This window comes from Battus philenor, unplaced genomic scaffold (genome assembly GCF_028537555.1).
Source record: "Battus philenor isolate CCGP_79_NKW_IND1 unplaced genomic scaffold, ilBatPhil1.0.hap1 SCAF_21, whole genome shotgun sequence".
NCBI lineage: Eukaryota > Metazoa > Arthropoda > Insecta > Lepidoptera > Papilionidae > Battus > Battus philenor.
In genome coordinates, this window is record NW_027181684.1 from 1,021,028 (window position 1) to 1,039,641 (window position 18,614).

The 18,614-nt window shown below is 32.9% G+C and overlaps 1 protein-coding gene across 1 annotated transcript in view; it reads right to left on the reverse strand.

Annotated features, from left to right (window-relative positions):
• Positions 1-18,614, reverse strand: part of LOC137923453 (titin-like) — a 167,088-nt gene that overhangs the window by 37,762 nt on the left and 110,712 nt on the right. Inside the window, exons 5-8 of the mRNA XM_068766711.1 lie at positions 15,175-15,400; positions 6,551-6,709; positions 3,042-3,223; positions 10-181 (exon numbers count right to left, since the gene is read on the reverse strand). Coding sequence (XP_068622812.1) covers positions 10-181; positions 3,042-3,223; positions 6,551-6,709; positions 15,175-15,400 — 739 coding nt within the window. The remainder of the gene's footprint in view (positions 1-9; positions 182-3,041; positions 3,224-6,550; positions 6,710-15,174; positions 15,401-18,614) is intronic.

Here is an 18,614-nt window from a genome sequence, read left to right on the forward strand (position 1 = left end):
AATATTTACCATGACCAACTTTATGGTACAGGTTAATAGGATCAGGGCTTCTATAGCACTGTTGTGGTTTCAGATTTATATGTCGCAAATCTGCCATCATGTCGGAGCCTTCTTGCAGAAGCGAAACAAGCAGAGGATCCGTGTCCTTGTCGCCGTCGGGACTGGCCAGAGCCCGGCGCTCCTGGAATTAAAAAAAAGATAATTAATAAACAAAATACATATGTACATTCATTGTGTTTGATTATATGTACGCATACTGTACATATATTTGGATTAACTGATAGAGAACTGAAAAAAAATAAAAAATAAATGTACACATAAATTTGTGATAGGTTAGGTTAGGTTAGGATAGTCTGAGACCGTCATGGTCCAAAAGGAGGCGGCCGAACGGGATCGGCAGAGGACAGATCCGGCTCAGAGACGACGCCGTCAGCGCAGGGCCGCGCCTCGCGACGGCTTTTCGGTGAATGGTGCTCCCCTACCATAAACGGGGCCTTCGGAGTTGCGGGAGTTTAGGGTGGGGGTCCTAAACTCCCACTAGCTTCGGCGACTCTGAGACGGGACGATGGTTCGACGTGGTCTCGAACCATCGTGATAGCACCACGAGGGTTTCGGGGGTAGCATATACACGCATACCCCGGGACGGGCTATCGAAAATAGCACGGCGCGAGAGAAGACCGCGTGGCGATCCCTGAACGGGAGATACCGCAGTCTCCCGTATAGCGTAGAGGGCAATCACCAGGGGGGTTTTAGCGGGTTGGAATCCCACACTCTGTCCTCCGCCCCCCCCCCCCCCCGCCCCTCCAAGGAAGCAGGGCTTCTTTAACATCCGGAAGATTTCCTTCCGAAACCAAAAAAAAGAATAGATGTATCAGGCGCATATCAGAGTTTACATTTGATGGATCGCCTAAAAAATGAGCCGAATAACAAAGATGTATATGTCTGTCAATAATAAACTCAGAAATGAAAAAAACAATATGGCTGCAGTGAAATAAAATACCATTAGCTTGGTCCAATCAATGACAGCTAGCTAAACATCCAAAACAATTGGCTGCCTTTATTCTTTTATCGAATTTAGTGTGTATTTGTCGATTCATTAATATTATATCAGATATAAACATTGCAAATAGGCCTCTCCTAAAAAACGCCGCAATGATTATTCTTGCACTGCCCGCATCTAGCACCTTCCTGCAATCTTTATTATGTCACTGGTCCACCTAATGGATTGCCTGCTCAGTTTATATAAGACTTATTTATTTTATGAAAGTTGTAATGTCTAAATCATATCACCACAAACTATGATCTCTTGAAGATGTGCACATAACCTTTTTAATTATATTTTATATACAGGATGATTAGTTGTATCTCATTTTGCGTCTTTTACTGTATGCTGTGTCCTATCAAAAAATCAATTAGGGAAATAATAAATAATATAATGATAATGTTGCATGAAAAACTATTTTCCAAAATATAGATTATACTATATATTAAATTAAATTATTAGTTACTTCATGTCCCTATAGACTTTGTATAGACACAAGTTATTAGCATGTAGCATTCCAATAGAAAAATAAATTAATGTAACATATTTGAGAGTGATCAATTTGTACAGGCTGATTAGAAATAGGTGTGTTTCGCTGAAAAACTATTTATTTATCCATTTGAAGCTTTTAAACATGCTACCAATAGCTCTGTATAATACAGAAATCAATTTTATTAATGATAAAGGACTTATGCAGTTGAAAAATATATTACGAAAATGGTTTTAAGTAATTTTAAACTTTTAATACTTCTGCTCCATAAATTTGGATCATGTTAAACTGATCTATCCATGAGGTAGGAAATAATGCAACTGAGCGGTGGTATGAATACCATGGCAGACGATATAAATGGCATTTATATAACAACAATCTACTTTAATTTTAATTTTATTATATTTTTATTTCCTCCAAATATGAAAAAAAAATACTTCTTTTATGACACCAATAATATTAAACTTTTCGAAAACCTTTATGACACCATGGCATTGTCCAGTCTAATTATAAATTATAAATGTTACATTAAAATTTCTAAATAGTAACATACACCATATAACCTTAAATGAAAACTTTTCATTAAAAAATCATAGAATAATTATTTGAAATACCGTATTAGATTTATTAAGAATTGTATAAGACATATAGCTCGGGCTATAGTTATATTTATAAACAAAAATTAACAAAATAAAATGTTTAGGTGAAATTTTGAATTATTTAAGTTTATGTTATTTTTGTGAAGTAAATTAATACTTACTTGATTTGATAAATAAATGCAAAACTTTGGCGACGTGACATTTTGTCTAAGTTTATTATATCTATTAAAACTTTATCAATCTATGAATTAAATACTAGCCACTCTTCACTTCAATTTATTAAACGTCACTTCGTAAGATTTAATAAATAAAAAAAGGTATATTAAACAAAATATGCACTTTACATATTAAATCGCTTTAAAATATAAGTAAATTAAATTTAAGCAAATATAAATGTTGCAAAATTTAGTTTACTAATATTCCCGCCATTCAGCTTTGACATTAGAATGACGTTCCGTGTTATGCAATACAACTATAACGATTTAATTTGTTTAATAAATTTCTTTAATTTTATATTGTAATATTATATACTAAATTAAATATTTCAAATTATTATTGCTAAAACTAATATTAATATAAAATCTTACTGATCGCATAACATCGATTGATTAACTAAAATCAAGTAATTTTTTATCGCGAATATTAAACAAAAAAAAATCTTAATCACCATTTCAGCAATAGAAAGTCCATTACAGGATATAGGCCTTTTTTATAGATTATTAACTGATTTGAAACGACACCGGCATTCAGCGTCATCCAACGGCCTTAACAAAGTCATCTGTCCACGACGTAGATAGAAGTCCTACGCAGAGCGAGCTGGTTCCTGGGCCCTACTCTAGAACTTTAAAATCCTAGCGGTCATCTGCTGCATTCTGTAATAAATGTTTAATACTAATTTATGTGTACTTACTTCTAGATTACAGAAGAAATGTCCAATCTGGGGATAGACATTGGCAGTCGCCTTCCTGCGTAAAACGGATGCCATGCCTGACACAGAGCAGTTGTTGAGACGTGTGAATAACACCGCGTCGAGTCTATCCAAGTGTCGTGCGAAGTCCCACCAGCAAGCTTTGCGGGAGAAGCCTCCGTCAACTGGAAATTTTAATAAATTTGTTTAAAATTTTCATGTCTGTTAACTACTGTACCACAACAACTACCAGTCTGAAAAATATCGTAACTACACAAAATATCGATATTTTTAGTCTAAGTAAATCAAATTTAATTTTGAGAGAAAGTCTTCAATAATCTGTGGATATAGTAATAAGTAATATATATGTATTAAAATTCAAAGAAACTTTTGGTAATTACTATACATTGTAAATTTAAATATAATATTTCGAAAATTATCTTCCTATACTGCGCCGGTTTCGGCACGGCAATCTCTACCAAGTATGTGAATAGTGAGCATGTAATATTATTCTGTAATGTTATCTTAATATTTAAACGCATTTTAGTGCTAAACACTGAAATCTAAAAATTGAATTTTAAATTTAATTTAAAATGTTTCGAATGCAATAAATGAACGTTCGAGATAAAACTTATGTCAACAAACCGTTGAAATCTGGCTCACGGGTCCAACGTGCTGTTTGATTGAAAAATAAATTGAACCGGATGCGCTTTCCGTGTTTACAGAATTCCGTTGCAATAACGAAACGTCTCTACGTAAATAACGTTCATCGATTTTTAGTGCTGCAATTATTTATCGATTCGAATCGAATTATTTCATATGGTTATCACACTATTATTAGATTTAAAAGAAGTATTTTGACTCATATATCCTTATAAATTAACATTTAAAAATGAATTTGATTTTTCAAATTGATGTTTGAATATATAACTAATTTTTCATCTTATCTCATATCATTATTCACAAAGAATTATATAAGTAATCATATGTATACGGCTTGAGAAAAATGCCAGAAGAACCTTTTTCATAGAAACTGAAAGATTGAATTTCTCTATAAGGCATTTTCCAACTTGCAACAACTCAGATGGGATTTTTGTGGTGGTTGTTACCTTATATTTATAAAAGTAGAGCAATAAATTTTCATGCTCTATCATCGCTTAAAATTCTTTTACACTATAATAGGATTTTGTAGTAGTTTTTGTTTTTTGAACTTAAATTTATTACAAGGTAACAATATCGTACACAATTTATTGTAACAGAGTTATTAATTTTGCGAATGATTATATTTGATCATTTATAACACTTTGTTTTATTGTAATTTTTGTATATAAGACTTTACATTGTTACAGGAAAATTAGTGCTCCGGGAAATTGTAATCGCCCGTTTTCATTTTTCGGGTAAAAGTTAATTTGCAGCGCTGGCAACTTTAATAGTTCCCGCTAATTAATAACGCAGCCCACGGGGAAGCCCCAAAAACCTTTTTTATGTGAAAAGTTATTAATTTTCTGTGCTGCCATATTTTTAAAAGCATTATTAGTGTTCTCGTAATTTCGTTTTACAATGGTCGTTGCGTTGACTTTTTTCCGTTTTCAGCCAGTTTCAGTTACGGCTATAAGTATGTTGTTTGAATTTTGAAAAAGTGTGTTTTGAATTATGTAAATTTTTTAATCAATTTCGCGGGCTTTAATGTATTTTTATAGCGATATTCTTTTATATGATACATTATGATTAAGTTAGTTTATTTGTTATTTATTTATTAGGGTCAGAAATTTAAACAAAACAAGAAAGTTCTGCAGAAAAGTTCTGAAAGTACTGCTGGATAATTATGATGAACTAAAATATTATTTATTGCAATCGTAATATCAAAAAAAATCATTGGTTACTATTAAAGAAACTAGAGGGCGCTTAAAAGAAATAATGCTTTAAATTGTATAAATATATATTATATAATTTCATATGATTTTAACAGAAATGTGACAGTATTAATATAATTATCATTTTATTAAATACAAGTGTATGCTCGTGACTTGTAATACAAAATAGCAATTCTAAAATACTTTTATGGTAAAACGTGCGTATCAAAAAGAATTTTTATTGTTGACTTTATTCTCCAAGTATTTAAAATGTTAAACAGTTACCAAAATAAAGAAACTATTAATTTATTGCAAGCTATATTACCGAACAATTTAACAGCACTAAATTTATTTTTATTCGTCCTGATCATATATTTTGATATTTATAATTGTCAAATTTTTTTTACATTCGAAAAAGAAAGTTCTGTATGAATATACTTTTAATTTGTAAATATTAATCTGTAGTTCCAAATAGTCTTATATGTACACTATAATATTTTGTAATACATATTAACAATTAGCAAAAAAATTCACTTGCTTATAATGATAAAGTTAAGAAATAATTTTGAATTCACAATTTTAGCGGACAACATAGAAAATTTTTTTTTAAATATTTTGATCCGTAATCACCTTGTAATATTAATCTATAATGTTGTAGATCATTGTTAAATAATAGTTTTTTTTTAATTTTACAAGCGGGCTCAGTCTCTGCCATATTGTACGCGTACCATAAACAATATGCTTATGTCAATAATGTCAAAATCAAAAGTAAACAATTGATGACTAAGTCGTGTTATAAGATATACTTGTGCTGCAAAATGGTTCAGAGGTCTCTTAGATAAACACTTGAACACAAATGTGGTGGCTGGCACTCGGCGGGACTGCGCTTGCGACCTCGTCGGCCTCTCCACAGTTGGCGCGGTGCCAACTGAAATATTGCTTTTAGGTTTTGTAGCTGGAAGCCCCGCGCTCCGCCTAGTGACCGGTTTTTATCAGATTAACGTTCTAGTCGTAAATCTTTTTGTCAGTTGATGTTTCTTGTGCAGAATATGGTACGCCATTATGTCGGCTTTATTATGTCAAGAAAACCACATTACAAAACATCTGTATAATTTGACAATCTTTCAATGTTTGAATGTTTATACAGAATATAGTTTATGGTAAAAATATTTTAATTGTTTACTTCAATTTAAATTCATTTTATTTGTAAATTGCGTATAATTTTTTAATAACCTATAGTAGTTGTCAATATAATTTAAATAATCAACAAATCTTAAACACATAAATTTTTATATTTACGAAATGGTAAATATTTAAAATATATTAATTAATTTTAAATCAGCAATTGAGATTATATAAAAATTTATCAGTAAATAAAAAAGTATTATACTACAAAAATATATATGCGTAAAGTTTATTAGTGTGTTTGTGTACGTCACAGGTGTGTGAGTAAATATATTTTTGTTTGTATAACACTTATTTTATTTCTGTATGTTGTGTGTTTCTGTGTTCGTGTGAATGACTGCTAGGATAGGTAAGAGTTTGTCCTGAGAGTATTTTCGTATGCTTGTGTGAATATGTTCTGTGACTTGTTGATTAACATTTTTTTGAATCTGTGGTATTGTGCGTGCGAATGTATTGACTACAACAATCACTTACCGAGCATGTTGAAGCCGTTGATGCCGAACAATGCGGCGTCACCCTGTCCTCCTGGGAACACGTACAGTGTGGGGTGGCTGAATCGAATGTTGCCGACCACGTCGCTGGACACCAGCAGCTGTTCCAGGCTTGCTGGCACCACGTAGGGTTCGAGATAAGCTGCAAGAGATACTAAAGTTAGCACGGGATAATTTTATGACTGAAATAAGTTGTGTATTAATCACCAAAAAATGCCACAATCGAACACTCATGTATTGACAGCAGAATTTATGAAACCACATGACGATTGAAGGCCGCCCTCAAGTTAGACAAATATCTTTCAATATAGTTAAAGAATCTCATTTGCAACCTTTTTTAATTAAGAATCTTATATTTATTATGTGAATACCCAAAGACATTACACGGGAGAGTATTATAATACAAAGTAAGAAAAGGACCAATATTTAGCCACTTCCGCACATGCAGTGGTAGTCGTGCAATGAAATGCACCGCCCGCCAGCCCGCTTATAAATGCGCATGCAACAAACAATGCGAATTACACAACTGCCACCGTCAAATCACTCAGCGCGTGTTTCACCCCTCCACGGGGCATCTTCAGGAGTTATGTTACACCGCTAAGTGCCAAACACAGAGTTAAATTGCCAGCGGGCTGGCGGGCCAAATTTCCAATTTTCATTTTCATTCATCCAAATGGTAGGGCATCTTATGACCAGTCAGAAGATTTACCAAAAAAGGCTTCTCACAAAGATCGTCATCCTGACCGATCTCGTGGTGCCATTTCCGCGGCATATACTATATTGGCGGATGACCTAATAAGAGTCCATCCAACGGAGTCTCTGTATTAGTGGTATATAAAACAAAATGGATGAATTAAAAAAAATATATTCTCTCAGTTAATTGTGTTTCGTTCATTAAATATCACAATGGCTTATTGTTCTAATACAATTCTGCAGTGACCTGAAAAGTCTATTATGTTCAACCGATTTAAAATAAGAACGTTGTTCATGATATACAACTTCATATATATATGTTGTGGTCCAGCGGTCGTCAAACTTTTAAATCAATTGATTTTTTTACTGCGCAGTAGATGATTTTTTTTTATTTTTAGTTTGGTTAAAAACATCTCTTACAATCTATATCAGTGATTCCCAAAGTGGTCTACATCGACCCCTAGGGGTCAAAAATTATTTTAACCTTACGTATATTTTACATAACAGATACAAAATTTTATTTTGAGTAGTTTTAATTTAAATTCAATTAATAAACGTATAAATTAACATGTGTTTTTTACTTTAAATTTTTAACACTAAACTTCACTACAGTTAGAAATTTACAGGAAATCAATCTCAGGTAAGTAGGGATCTATCCAACACGGAAAAACATGGCAAGGGGTCTACGACACAAAAAAGTTTGGGGAACTCTGATCTATATAAATAAATAAAATTGGTATGTCTGTTTGTAATATTAAAATAAACGTTTTTTACTACACGTCTACGAATAAATATACGGTACATATATACCAAAATTAAATGTTTTAAATTAAGCCTGTCTGTATGTTCCGACTAATCTCTGAAATGTTAATGTCTGGCTGGAATATCATTTGGTTCCGCCTAAACAATTTTGAAGAATGTTTTGTGTTTCAAATGCGTAAGTTTCGATTGACCGATATCATACTGCATTGGTTCTTCGCGACTTTTTTTTTGCCAAAAACTCGACTCGTATCCTTTCGCGACCACAATTTTTGTCTGATTTGACTCCGTGCTACTTCTGGCTATTCAGAAAACTACTAAATCAGAGAAAAACTGAATCGAAGAAGATCTTGAAGGCTATATCGGAAAAAGTCTTTTCTCACTGTTTTGAGGAATGGAAAAAGCGTTGGCAAAAGTGCGTTTTATCGGAAGGGGATTACTTTGAAGGTGATGAAATTGATTTGGACGAATAAATAAAGAAATTTCATTTTATAAACAAATTCACTTTACTTTTTGATCACAGTCTTATGTATATATTATTAGAGAAATAATTACTTAATTTATTGATTTATTGTACTGTGACTGGATGTCAAAATGACATTAAAAATCGACAGCTTATAATTGAGTTTAGGTTAGTTCGTAAAGCGCCATCTATTGAGAAGTTGACAAAAGTGAAAGAGTAAGAAAAGGACCAATATTTAGCCACTTCCGCATATGCAGTGGTAGTTGTGCAATGAAATGCACCGCCCGCCAGTCCGCTGATAAATGCGTATGCGGCAAACAATGCGAATCACACAACTGCCACCACCAAATTACTAAACACGTGTTTCACCCCTCCACGGGGCATCTTCAGGAGTTATGTTACACCGATTAGTGCTAAACACAGAGTCAACGAACGTCAACGAAGAATTAATAAAGAATTTTCAGTTTTGATCACGGTATTACAACCTAAAGTTCAAGTTATATTACACAGGTGTAGCCAGCTTTAAATGTCACAGGTCATTGGTTTCATCTTAGATGAGAGGCAATCTAGGTCGAACAGTACATCCGTGTGGAAAATTCATTAGGAGACTTAATTAAACAGTAGATTAATTTACCTTAACGTTATTGGCCCATTTATAATGTCCCTTGGGTGTTCGAATTTTGAATTAGTGGAAGTGGAATTCGTTTTTCTTTTTTTAAAAAAGTTGCACGATTATAATCTATACTAAAAAAATTTTAGACCTTTTCTGTTTTATCACACTTTAAAAAAGTATCCGATTTATTATCTGTACTTAAAAGAATCTTAGACCTTTTATGTTCCTTTATTTCTTTTCGTTTCGGAACTTATCTGTTCGAATAAAAAATTACTTATATCTTAATTTGCAGCGCGAGAACTGTCAAAAGTGCGAAGTTAGTTGCGAACTGTCAAACGTACGAAATTCACAGCGAACTGTCAAATGAGCAAAGCATTTTTCAAGTTTCCTTCCAAAACCTCGTATAGTATTAATAAATCTATAGTTATGGTGTGACTAAAAATAACAGAATAAGTTTTTAATTTAAGATGCGATACGAAATTTTGTAATAATGTGAAGTACGAGGAATAATAAAGCAATATTCCTGAGAAATTCCCAAAGGAGGCTACAGTTTCATGTTATATTGCCGTATCTGTTATAACTTTACTTTTAAGTTCACAAAGTTGCTACTTAAGGTAGAAAGAGGCTCTTTAAGACGCTCCCTATAGAGTTTATTTCTAGAATAAACTGCGAAATAGATCGTTGGAGCGCAGAGAAAAGTGTATTAAAGCAGGCGACCTCTTTAGCAACTGGCAACTTTAGCGTTGGCAAGCGGCCCGTTACGGCCTGATGAGCACTCTCAGACAAATAAGAATTGCTCGCGAGAAAATATATATTAAACGTGTAGACCATTATACATAATTAAATGCACATTGTTTATAATTTCAATTATTTCGTAATAATTCTGTTATATTAAACGCCTGTTGAAATATAATAGCAAAGTTGTGTAATGCAATTTTTAGTATTTTACAGAGGACGAGTTGTTGATGTCATAATTGTTTCGAATGGCGACCACGCGACCATTAGGTATATCGTGGAAATAGAAAAGATTGCAAGAAGTTGCTGGATGGCGATACGGGAAAGCTTATGTCTTGTAGAGGACGTTTATTGGTTCGTATCGTATTCTCTTTATTTAACTCGGTACGACTTATAGGCATTTAGCAAATTACTAAATGAGATAAATACTGACTTGAAGATCTTGAAGACTGTATCAGAAAAGACTATTCCGACTATTTATGGACTGGAAAAAGCATTGGCAAAAGTCCGTTTAATATGACACTGGGAATTACTTTGAAGCAAATGAAATTTATCTGGATATAATAAAGAATTTAAATTTTATTTATAATGTGCGAATATATTTAATTATTTATCGCGGTAATGCGTCTACATTAACGGATATCGCTTAATGTGCTTAAAATTGTTTCATAATCCCCATCCGAAGGTTTTATGTGAAAGCAATTATAACTTTGCAGCGCTCCGGAAACTTTATGTGGCTCAGGTGGGGCGTTACAAAGTTTCCAAAGTACACGCAGGGAGCAAAAGTTCTCTCATACGTCTTATCGATCAAAAACTCGATTCTTGAAACGATATATTGAAAATATTTTAGTCTCTACCGAATTTATTTTATAGAGTAAGTACAGATAATAAATACAATTTTCTAGATATTTCAACAATTATTGTTATCTATATTGAAAATATTTAATAGATTACATTAGTTCCATTAATTAACACTTTATAAATAAAAAATATGTCACATGAAGTAGACAAAATGAAGTAAAAATAAATAAATAATAATTAAAAAGCTTTCTTTCAACTTACAAATACTTGAATTGTGGACCGTATATATAAAAATATTGTATTTTAACTGCTTAGTTTATATACTTTGTAATTTTTATACATGAACACCAGATTTACACTCTATCACTCCATTCTCTATTGTAGTCAATTCCATCCAATGCTTGATTTCGGTTGAAGTGAATGCTGTTATCCCAGGGGCTTTACAGCTTCATCGGAACTGAGTTCACGGAGCGGAAGGGTCCGTGAACTTAAAGATAACAGAAGCTAGAAAGACGCGTTTATGTAAATTCCATTCCATTTCCGTAGTAAACCGCTCTACCCGAGTAGAGCTGTGTAGTGTTGATGTTGTGTATGCTTGGGACGGCAGCGTGGACCACAGATGAGCCAAGGATGGATCCGGATCCAACCTCGAATCGCCCACGCTGTTCGCGGTTAGGGAGTGAGTGGCCGCACCCTAATAACTGGTGTTGTGGTGTGGTGAGTAGTGTTTTGTTTTATTGTAAATGACGCGATGTCCTATGCGGAGTATCGAAGGTGAAGTGGTTGCTGGTGCTGTGTGGTTAGCGCTTGCAGTTTTATGAGTTTCTGCAGCGGATGTCCATTTAATAGTTGTACGAATATTTCCCTTTGCGATATGTCCGTCTTTTGTAATTCTTTCTATTTCATATGATTTATTTTCTTTACATGAGTCTTGATGTACAAGTATTCAAATATACCGGCATATTTTAAAACCTAACCACCTACATTTGCTCAACCAATGCCATCTCGGAGTATAATCAAAAACAAAAATACAAACTACAAGTATATGTAACCTTTTACCATAAGCGAGCAAAAAAGCATAATTGAAATTTTGCTATTAAAAACTCACAGGCGTTTTTTAAAATTATGACTCCTTTATTATTATTTAAAATAGCTCTTGGTATATTATTATGCATAAAACGATTGCCTACGCTTCGTGTTTGAAACGTCTAACTTTTGTAAAGTGGAATTAGCGCATTTAGACGTCTTGTCAAATTAACTGCTTGAAAGTAAATTCACGTATATGTGTCACGGAGAATGTCTTACGCATTTCTCGTTTCAAAGTTTGTTATACAGGGTGTTAGGTATATATGTTAACGCTTTAAAGTTATCAATGTTCATTTGTCGGCAAAAAAGTTTTTATATCTATTTTCAATCATTAAATGAAAAATATGACATTGATCTATGTTTTGTAATGCAAGTGGCCAATTACTTCTGACTGTACAAAGTCAGCAAGGGCATATAGTAAATAAGAATTCATTTTAATATGTAGTAATCTTAAAACGTCACGAATTTTCAATAACTATTTCTAAACCTTCAGTTTTTGAAAAAGGTGCACAAATTAATTGAAAGAAAATAAGCTATAAATTCATATTTTTCAGACTTTTATCTGTAATCAATTAATATGTATAACACATTTAAATATTGAATTACGTCTTTATCTTATTTTTATGATGTCATTTGCAGTCGGTTTTTTAAAACGAGTAAATCAAAATTGAATAAATGTCATATATTTTTTAAATCTACAATATGTTACAAATTGACAAATTTTATTTAATTAACATTGATTATTCATAAATACAGATGACAAATTATTAAATAATATATTTTTAATGATATTATGTATTACAATATCGAAGAATTCTCTGATCTTAAGAAATTAAAAAACAATTCTGGAACTTTCTTAATGATGTCATCAAGTTTTCTCGTTATAAAATAAAAAATTCACTTACAAAGTTGCCGTCTCAAAAGGTATATAATTCCTTTGAACTCACTGTTATAGTTTTAATATTTTTAACTAGTTCCGTAGTCAACTTTAAAGATACTTTCTTTATAAATAAGATCGTTTATGTCTGTATTTTAATATATATTCTGTGGAAGGTAAGGATTGTCATTAATTTAAAAAATATATTATATATGTTTATACGTATAGAGATTTTACGTACGAACGACGTATAGAAATTTTCTTAGTATATTTCTATTTAAATTTGTTTTAAAAATATTTTAATAATTTTTAAAATTATAATAAACTAGTAATTAAAATGAAAAGTATAACTAATTTAAATTATTGGGGTGATATTTTAATTTACGAATATTTTTTAATGAAAACATTATTAAAAGTTTTTCTTTTTTAAATCACTAGGCTTAGATGTAAATCTTTAATAAAAAAATACTAAGAAGGTATATATTTTAAAAAATCAAGGACTTTTTAATTTTATATACTCTAAAATTTAAATATATGTTTATGCGAGAAAGTCTATAAAACTACTTTTTTATATACATTCATTTTTTCTTTTTTCTAATATTTATTGACGGTAGTAATTATTTGATATCGCTAACATTGCAACACTGAAGTACAGTTGTCAGAAATATTGTTGTTTCAATTATTTACTAAAAATGAAACTAAATATGTTTAAAATATCATATCTTGTACAATCACACGTATATATAAAAAAACACTCTTATATAGTAGCGTCAGTTTTGACATTTGATTTCGCAGATGACAGTTGATTATAAAATATTGATAATCTGTTATGTCAAACCACATATGTAGTTATAAATGTTTCCAACCGTTCTCAACGAAAATCTTTGGGCGGACTTTGCCCAGCAGTGAACATCTTAAGGCTAAGTTGATGGCCATCATTTCAATGAATTTTTGATTGAATTTTGTAGGGACTATATTACGTCTTATTCTTTAATGAGGTAATAAATAATCCGGACACGAGTTACGAGAGCCATCAAACGTGTCTATAAACTACAAGGTTTCATCTCATCTTAGTCTTCTGCCTTAACGTCAGCCATTTTGCTTTGTTTATAGTATCGTGATTTAGTTTTATAGACAGACATGAATCTCAACAAAGATAAAAGAAAATGTAAGATCTAAATAGTAAATGAATACTGTGATCATAGATTATAAAAAGATTAGTCAATTGACAGGTAAATATATAAAAAAATTATGTCTATTTAAAAAAAAATGTTTTAAGTTAAGTTTCAAATGCAATAAGGACGAAAGTTTTTACTTTGAGTATTATAAATCGACTTACGTGAAAAAAAAAACTTTATTAATATACGCAAGAGTTATAATATTAAAAATAGTAATTATTTATTTATTGAATAATTAAATAATATTCTTTGTAATATATCATAATAATATGACCGAGTTTTATCACAGTGGTATAAAATGCTTGATTTAATTATAACTAAATTGATTAAATTTAGAATTTAACAATTATGAAGGAAAATCTGTAATATTGTTAAATGCGTTTACAGTATCCGGCTATAAATATTACATATCGACCTTTGGAAAGAGACAATCGGCTAACTTCGGTTTCGTAGAGCACTATCTCTGTCCCACACTACCTATATGACTTTTTGTCAGTCGTATTTCGTGCGATAGAGATAACGCTCTAAGAAGCCGAAATTAGCCGATTGTCTCTTTCTAAAGGTCGACGGGTACTGTATTAAGAAATTGTTTTAGACGTTTTTAAAAACATTTGGATCAAGCTCATTAAGCTCATCAATACCTCATATTATTATATAAAGGTTGTCTTGTGGCAAAATTAATATTAATATGCGTGCCGTTATTATTATAATATAATAGTGACTCAAACTAAGGCTCGAATAGAAGCCTTCGAATTTCGATACTTTAAAATAGGACTAAGGCAAGGTGCCTTCAGCGCCTTGCCACTTTAAACTCGGGGAATCTGTTAATGCCATTTGGGCAGCAGAGACATTTTGATCCAAAAAAAATCTTTTAAAGTAAGACTCTTTTGTTACAATATCTTTATATATATAATTAATATCTAGTTATTAATTTTATTTTTATCAATATTTTCATCTGTGAGGCATATTTAAGATGGTTGTCATCGGGGCATATATCGTTTGAAATGATTCAGAAACATAAGATTGGTAATATCAATATATTATCATATAAATATGATTTAAAAAGAAATAAATCCGTAATTGTTAGTATAATTATTTCGTTATTCGTTCAAAATTATTATCATAAACAATTTTAAGCGGTGTTTTATAGGTAAGTATAGTTTCATATGTGCCGCCATTTTGAAATACGATCTTGACGTTTTCAAAATGTAATTATTTCGTTATTTGTTTAAAATTATCATCATAAACTATTTTACGTGGTGTTTTATAAATAAGTGTAGTTTCACGTGTGCCGCCATTTTGAAATACGATGTTGACGTTTTTAAAATGGCGGCACAACATGGCGTGCCGCAACAAATGAGAAAGTATTTAGAATTAGTGTGATATATAAATGAATACTCACAGACAAAATTCTTGATGGCCTGCGAGCCGGAGTCGAGGATGTCCGTGGGGTTCACTCTGATCTTGCAGTATTTGACGAAGGGCATTTCGGGCAGTTTCGCCCACTCTCCGCCCCCGGTCGAACAGTGAATATCAATAGAGATTGAATTCTCATACGCGCGGATCACGCGTTGTACTTCATTTTCTTGATAAGCGTCAGTAAAATCAGCGAGGGAGAATGTCCCATCCTGTAAAAAAATACAATAGTTATATATACATTTAGTATTAGGCGCATATAAAGTAATGTCGATTCTGTCGACATATTTTACAGAAAAACTTATTGATTTCTACCAATCCGGCATTGATTTGTATACTAGATAGCAAAAGATTGTTAATAACAAAGGTGAATATATTGTTGATTAGAAATAAATTAAGAAAAGGACCAATATTAAGTCACTTCCGCACATGCAGTGGTTGTCGTGCATCAAAGTGCACCGCCCGCCAGCCCTCTCATAAATGCACATGCGGCAAACAATGCGAACTACACAACCACCACTGCTAATTTACTCAACACGTGTTTCGTCCCTCCACGGGGCATCTTGAGGAGTTTCTACACCAATTAGTGCCAAACACCGAGTGACTCGGAAGTGGCTAAATATTGGTCCTGTTCTTACTTAGGATGGACTTCCGCAATGTAACGCCTAATTCCATTAAATATTTAGAAATAAATTGTTTAAAATGTAGTCGTGTGAATTTAACATAAGAATGCGACATTACTTTCCGGTTCTCGTAATATTCCGTGAATTTTTTTTAATTATTAGGATATTTATTCCACTTTCATTCATATAGAATCTATATCTATTAAACTTATAATAATAATTAAAAAACATAGTATCTTTTTAATAATTAATTAATAATTTAAATATATTAATTATTTTTAACATTTCGTCGATGAAAATCCATTTGAATACCGGATATTAAAGATGGCTGCAAATGTCACGTTTCCGCTCTCCCGGAAATGATATCAACGATTCACTATAATCAACGTGACGTGAGTTGAATCCCACGTGAATAAGTAACGTAAGTTAAACATGAGTATATTTGGAAGTGGTCATCAATTAAATGACTGAGTTTGACGTGGGCGTTTAGATCTGTTTTCACTGGTATTTCGTCTGTTGAAAAGTTCAGAGAACTGTATATGTAAGCACCCTGCAAAGCCATAGGCCTTCAAAGATATCTATGGGGCATATACGCTTGGCGAGTGGTTTGGCGATTATAATAGGTTGTCAAATATCTCCCTTCCGCCTTTTTGTCTTTTGAATTTCGCGGCTATGTACAAAGCGCTACAGAGCTCGTATCTGGCAATACTATACATAATTTGAAAGGTCTTGACATAACCTACAAAACGACGCTATGCATGATTAGTTTGGATATTGCGTTCAACAGTTATAGACGTGTAAACATGGAGTTCACTAACGCCGAAATTCGCGCTATTTTAAAGTTTTCCTTCGTTAAAGGCAAATCCGCTAGAGAAACGTTCCGTGAGATTAACGGTGTTTTGGGGGATGGTATTCTATCACTTCGAACCGCGGAGGAAAGGTATCGACAATTCAGAGCCGGCGAAAACGACACCATGGATAAGCCAGCCGGCGGAAGACCTGTGACGACAAATACCGATCAAATCATGGACTACATCGAGTTAGACCGGCATGTGGCATCTCGTGACATCGCCCAGGAGATGGGAGTTAGTCACCAAACCATTTTAAACCATCTGCAGAAGGCTGGATACAAAAAAAGCTTGATGTTTGGGTGCCGCATGATTTGACGCAAAAAAACCTTCTGGACCGAATCAACGCCTGCGATATGCTGCTGAAACGGAACGAACTCGACCCATTCTTGAAGCGGATGGTGACTGGCGACGAAAAATGGATCACATACGACAATATCAAGCGAAAACGGTCGTGGTCAAAGGCCGGTGAATCGTCCCAAACAGTGGCCAAGCCGGGATTGACGGCCAGGAAGGTTTTGCTGTGTGTTTGGTGGGATTGGAAGGGAATCATCCACTATGAGCTGCTCCCATATGGCCAGACGCTTAATTCTACCATCTACTGCGAACAACTGGACCGCTTGAAGCAGGCGATCGACCAGAAGCGTCCAGAATTGGCCAACAGGAAGGGTGTAGTGTTCCACCAGGACAACGCCAGACCACACACTTCGTTGATGACTCGTCAGAAGCTACGGGAGCTCGGATGGGAGGTTTTATCACATCTACCATATAGCCCGGACATAGCGCCAAGTGATTACCACCTGTTCCTGTCCATGGCGAACGCCCTTGGTGGTGTAAAGTTGAACTCAAAAGAGATTTGTGAAAAGTGGCTGTCCGAGTTCTTCGCAAATAAGGAGGGGGGCTTCTACGAGGGAGGTATTATGAAGTTGCCGTCTAGATGGAAACAGATTATCGAACAAAACGGCGCATATTTGAACTAAATCCGATCACTGTAACACTTTTTATAAAGCATTGAATAAAGAGCAAAAAAGCGGAAGGGAGATATTTGACAGCCTGTTAGTAAATTGTTTGTGAGCAGTGAAGACTGTATTTAATTAATGTACAAAGTAAAAAGTTTTTATTCCGGGAATCAAGCCAACGGTAGCTTACCATTTATAATATAAAAAATAATCGATAATTCAAAATCGCGTTAAAACGTCTTTTTATATATTGGATATACACGCTTATGTACAAATATTATATATATACTAGCTGATCCCGCAAACGTTGTGTTGCAAAAAAAATTAAAGTTTTTAATTAACAAATGTAAGATAACAGTTGATCGTAGAGGGGTGAAAATTTAGGTTTGTATATATTTTTGTATGCTGTATCATAATAAAATAAAAACCAAAAAAATTGTCTAAAAAATGAAAAATAAAATTTAGGGGTAGACCACCCTTATCACTTAGGGGTATGGAAAATAGATAGTAGCCGATTCTCAGACATACTAAATACGCATGTAAAATTTGGTAAAAATCGGTGAAGCCGTTTCGGAGGAGTTCAAGTTCGAACACCGTGACACGAGAATTTTATATATTAGATGTATATATATTTCTACAAAAGCGTGTATATACTTTCGATACACGAACGCTTACCGCTTACGATACAAAATATAAAAATTTATAAATAGATATATACCTCATTATTTCTTATACTTGAATAAGTACGTCTAGTCCTTGAAACGCCGTCTCAAGTATTTTCGTATAAACTTGAAACGACTTCGTTGGCAGACTTATATTGTATTTATTTTCGTCTACAAAAATATTCAGTAAATATATTTACATAATTTCGTATATACTTTTTATATAATATTTCAGGTGAGAAATCAAAATTCGAAGGTACTTTTTCAGTGACCAATTAAGTTTAATTGAATTTTCGACCCTTATATAACTTTATTTATTTAAGCAGATATTAAG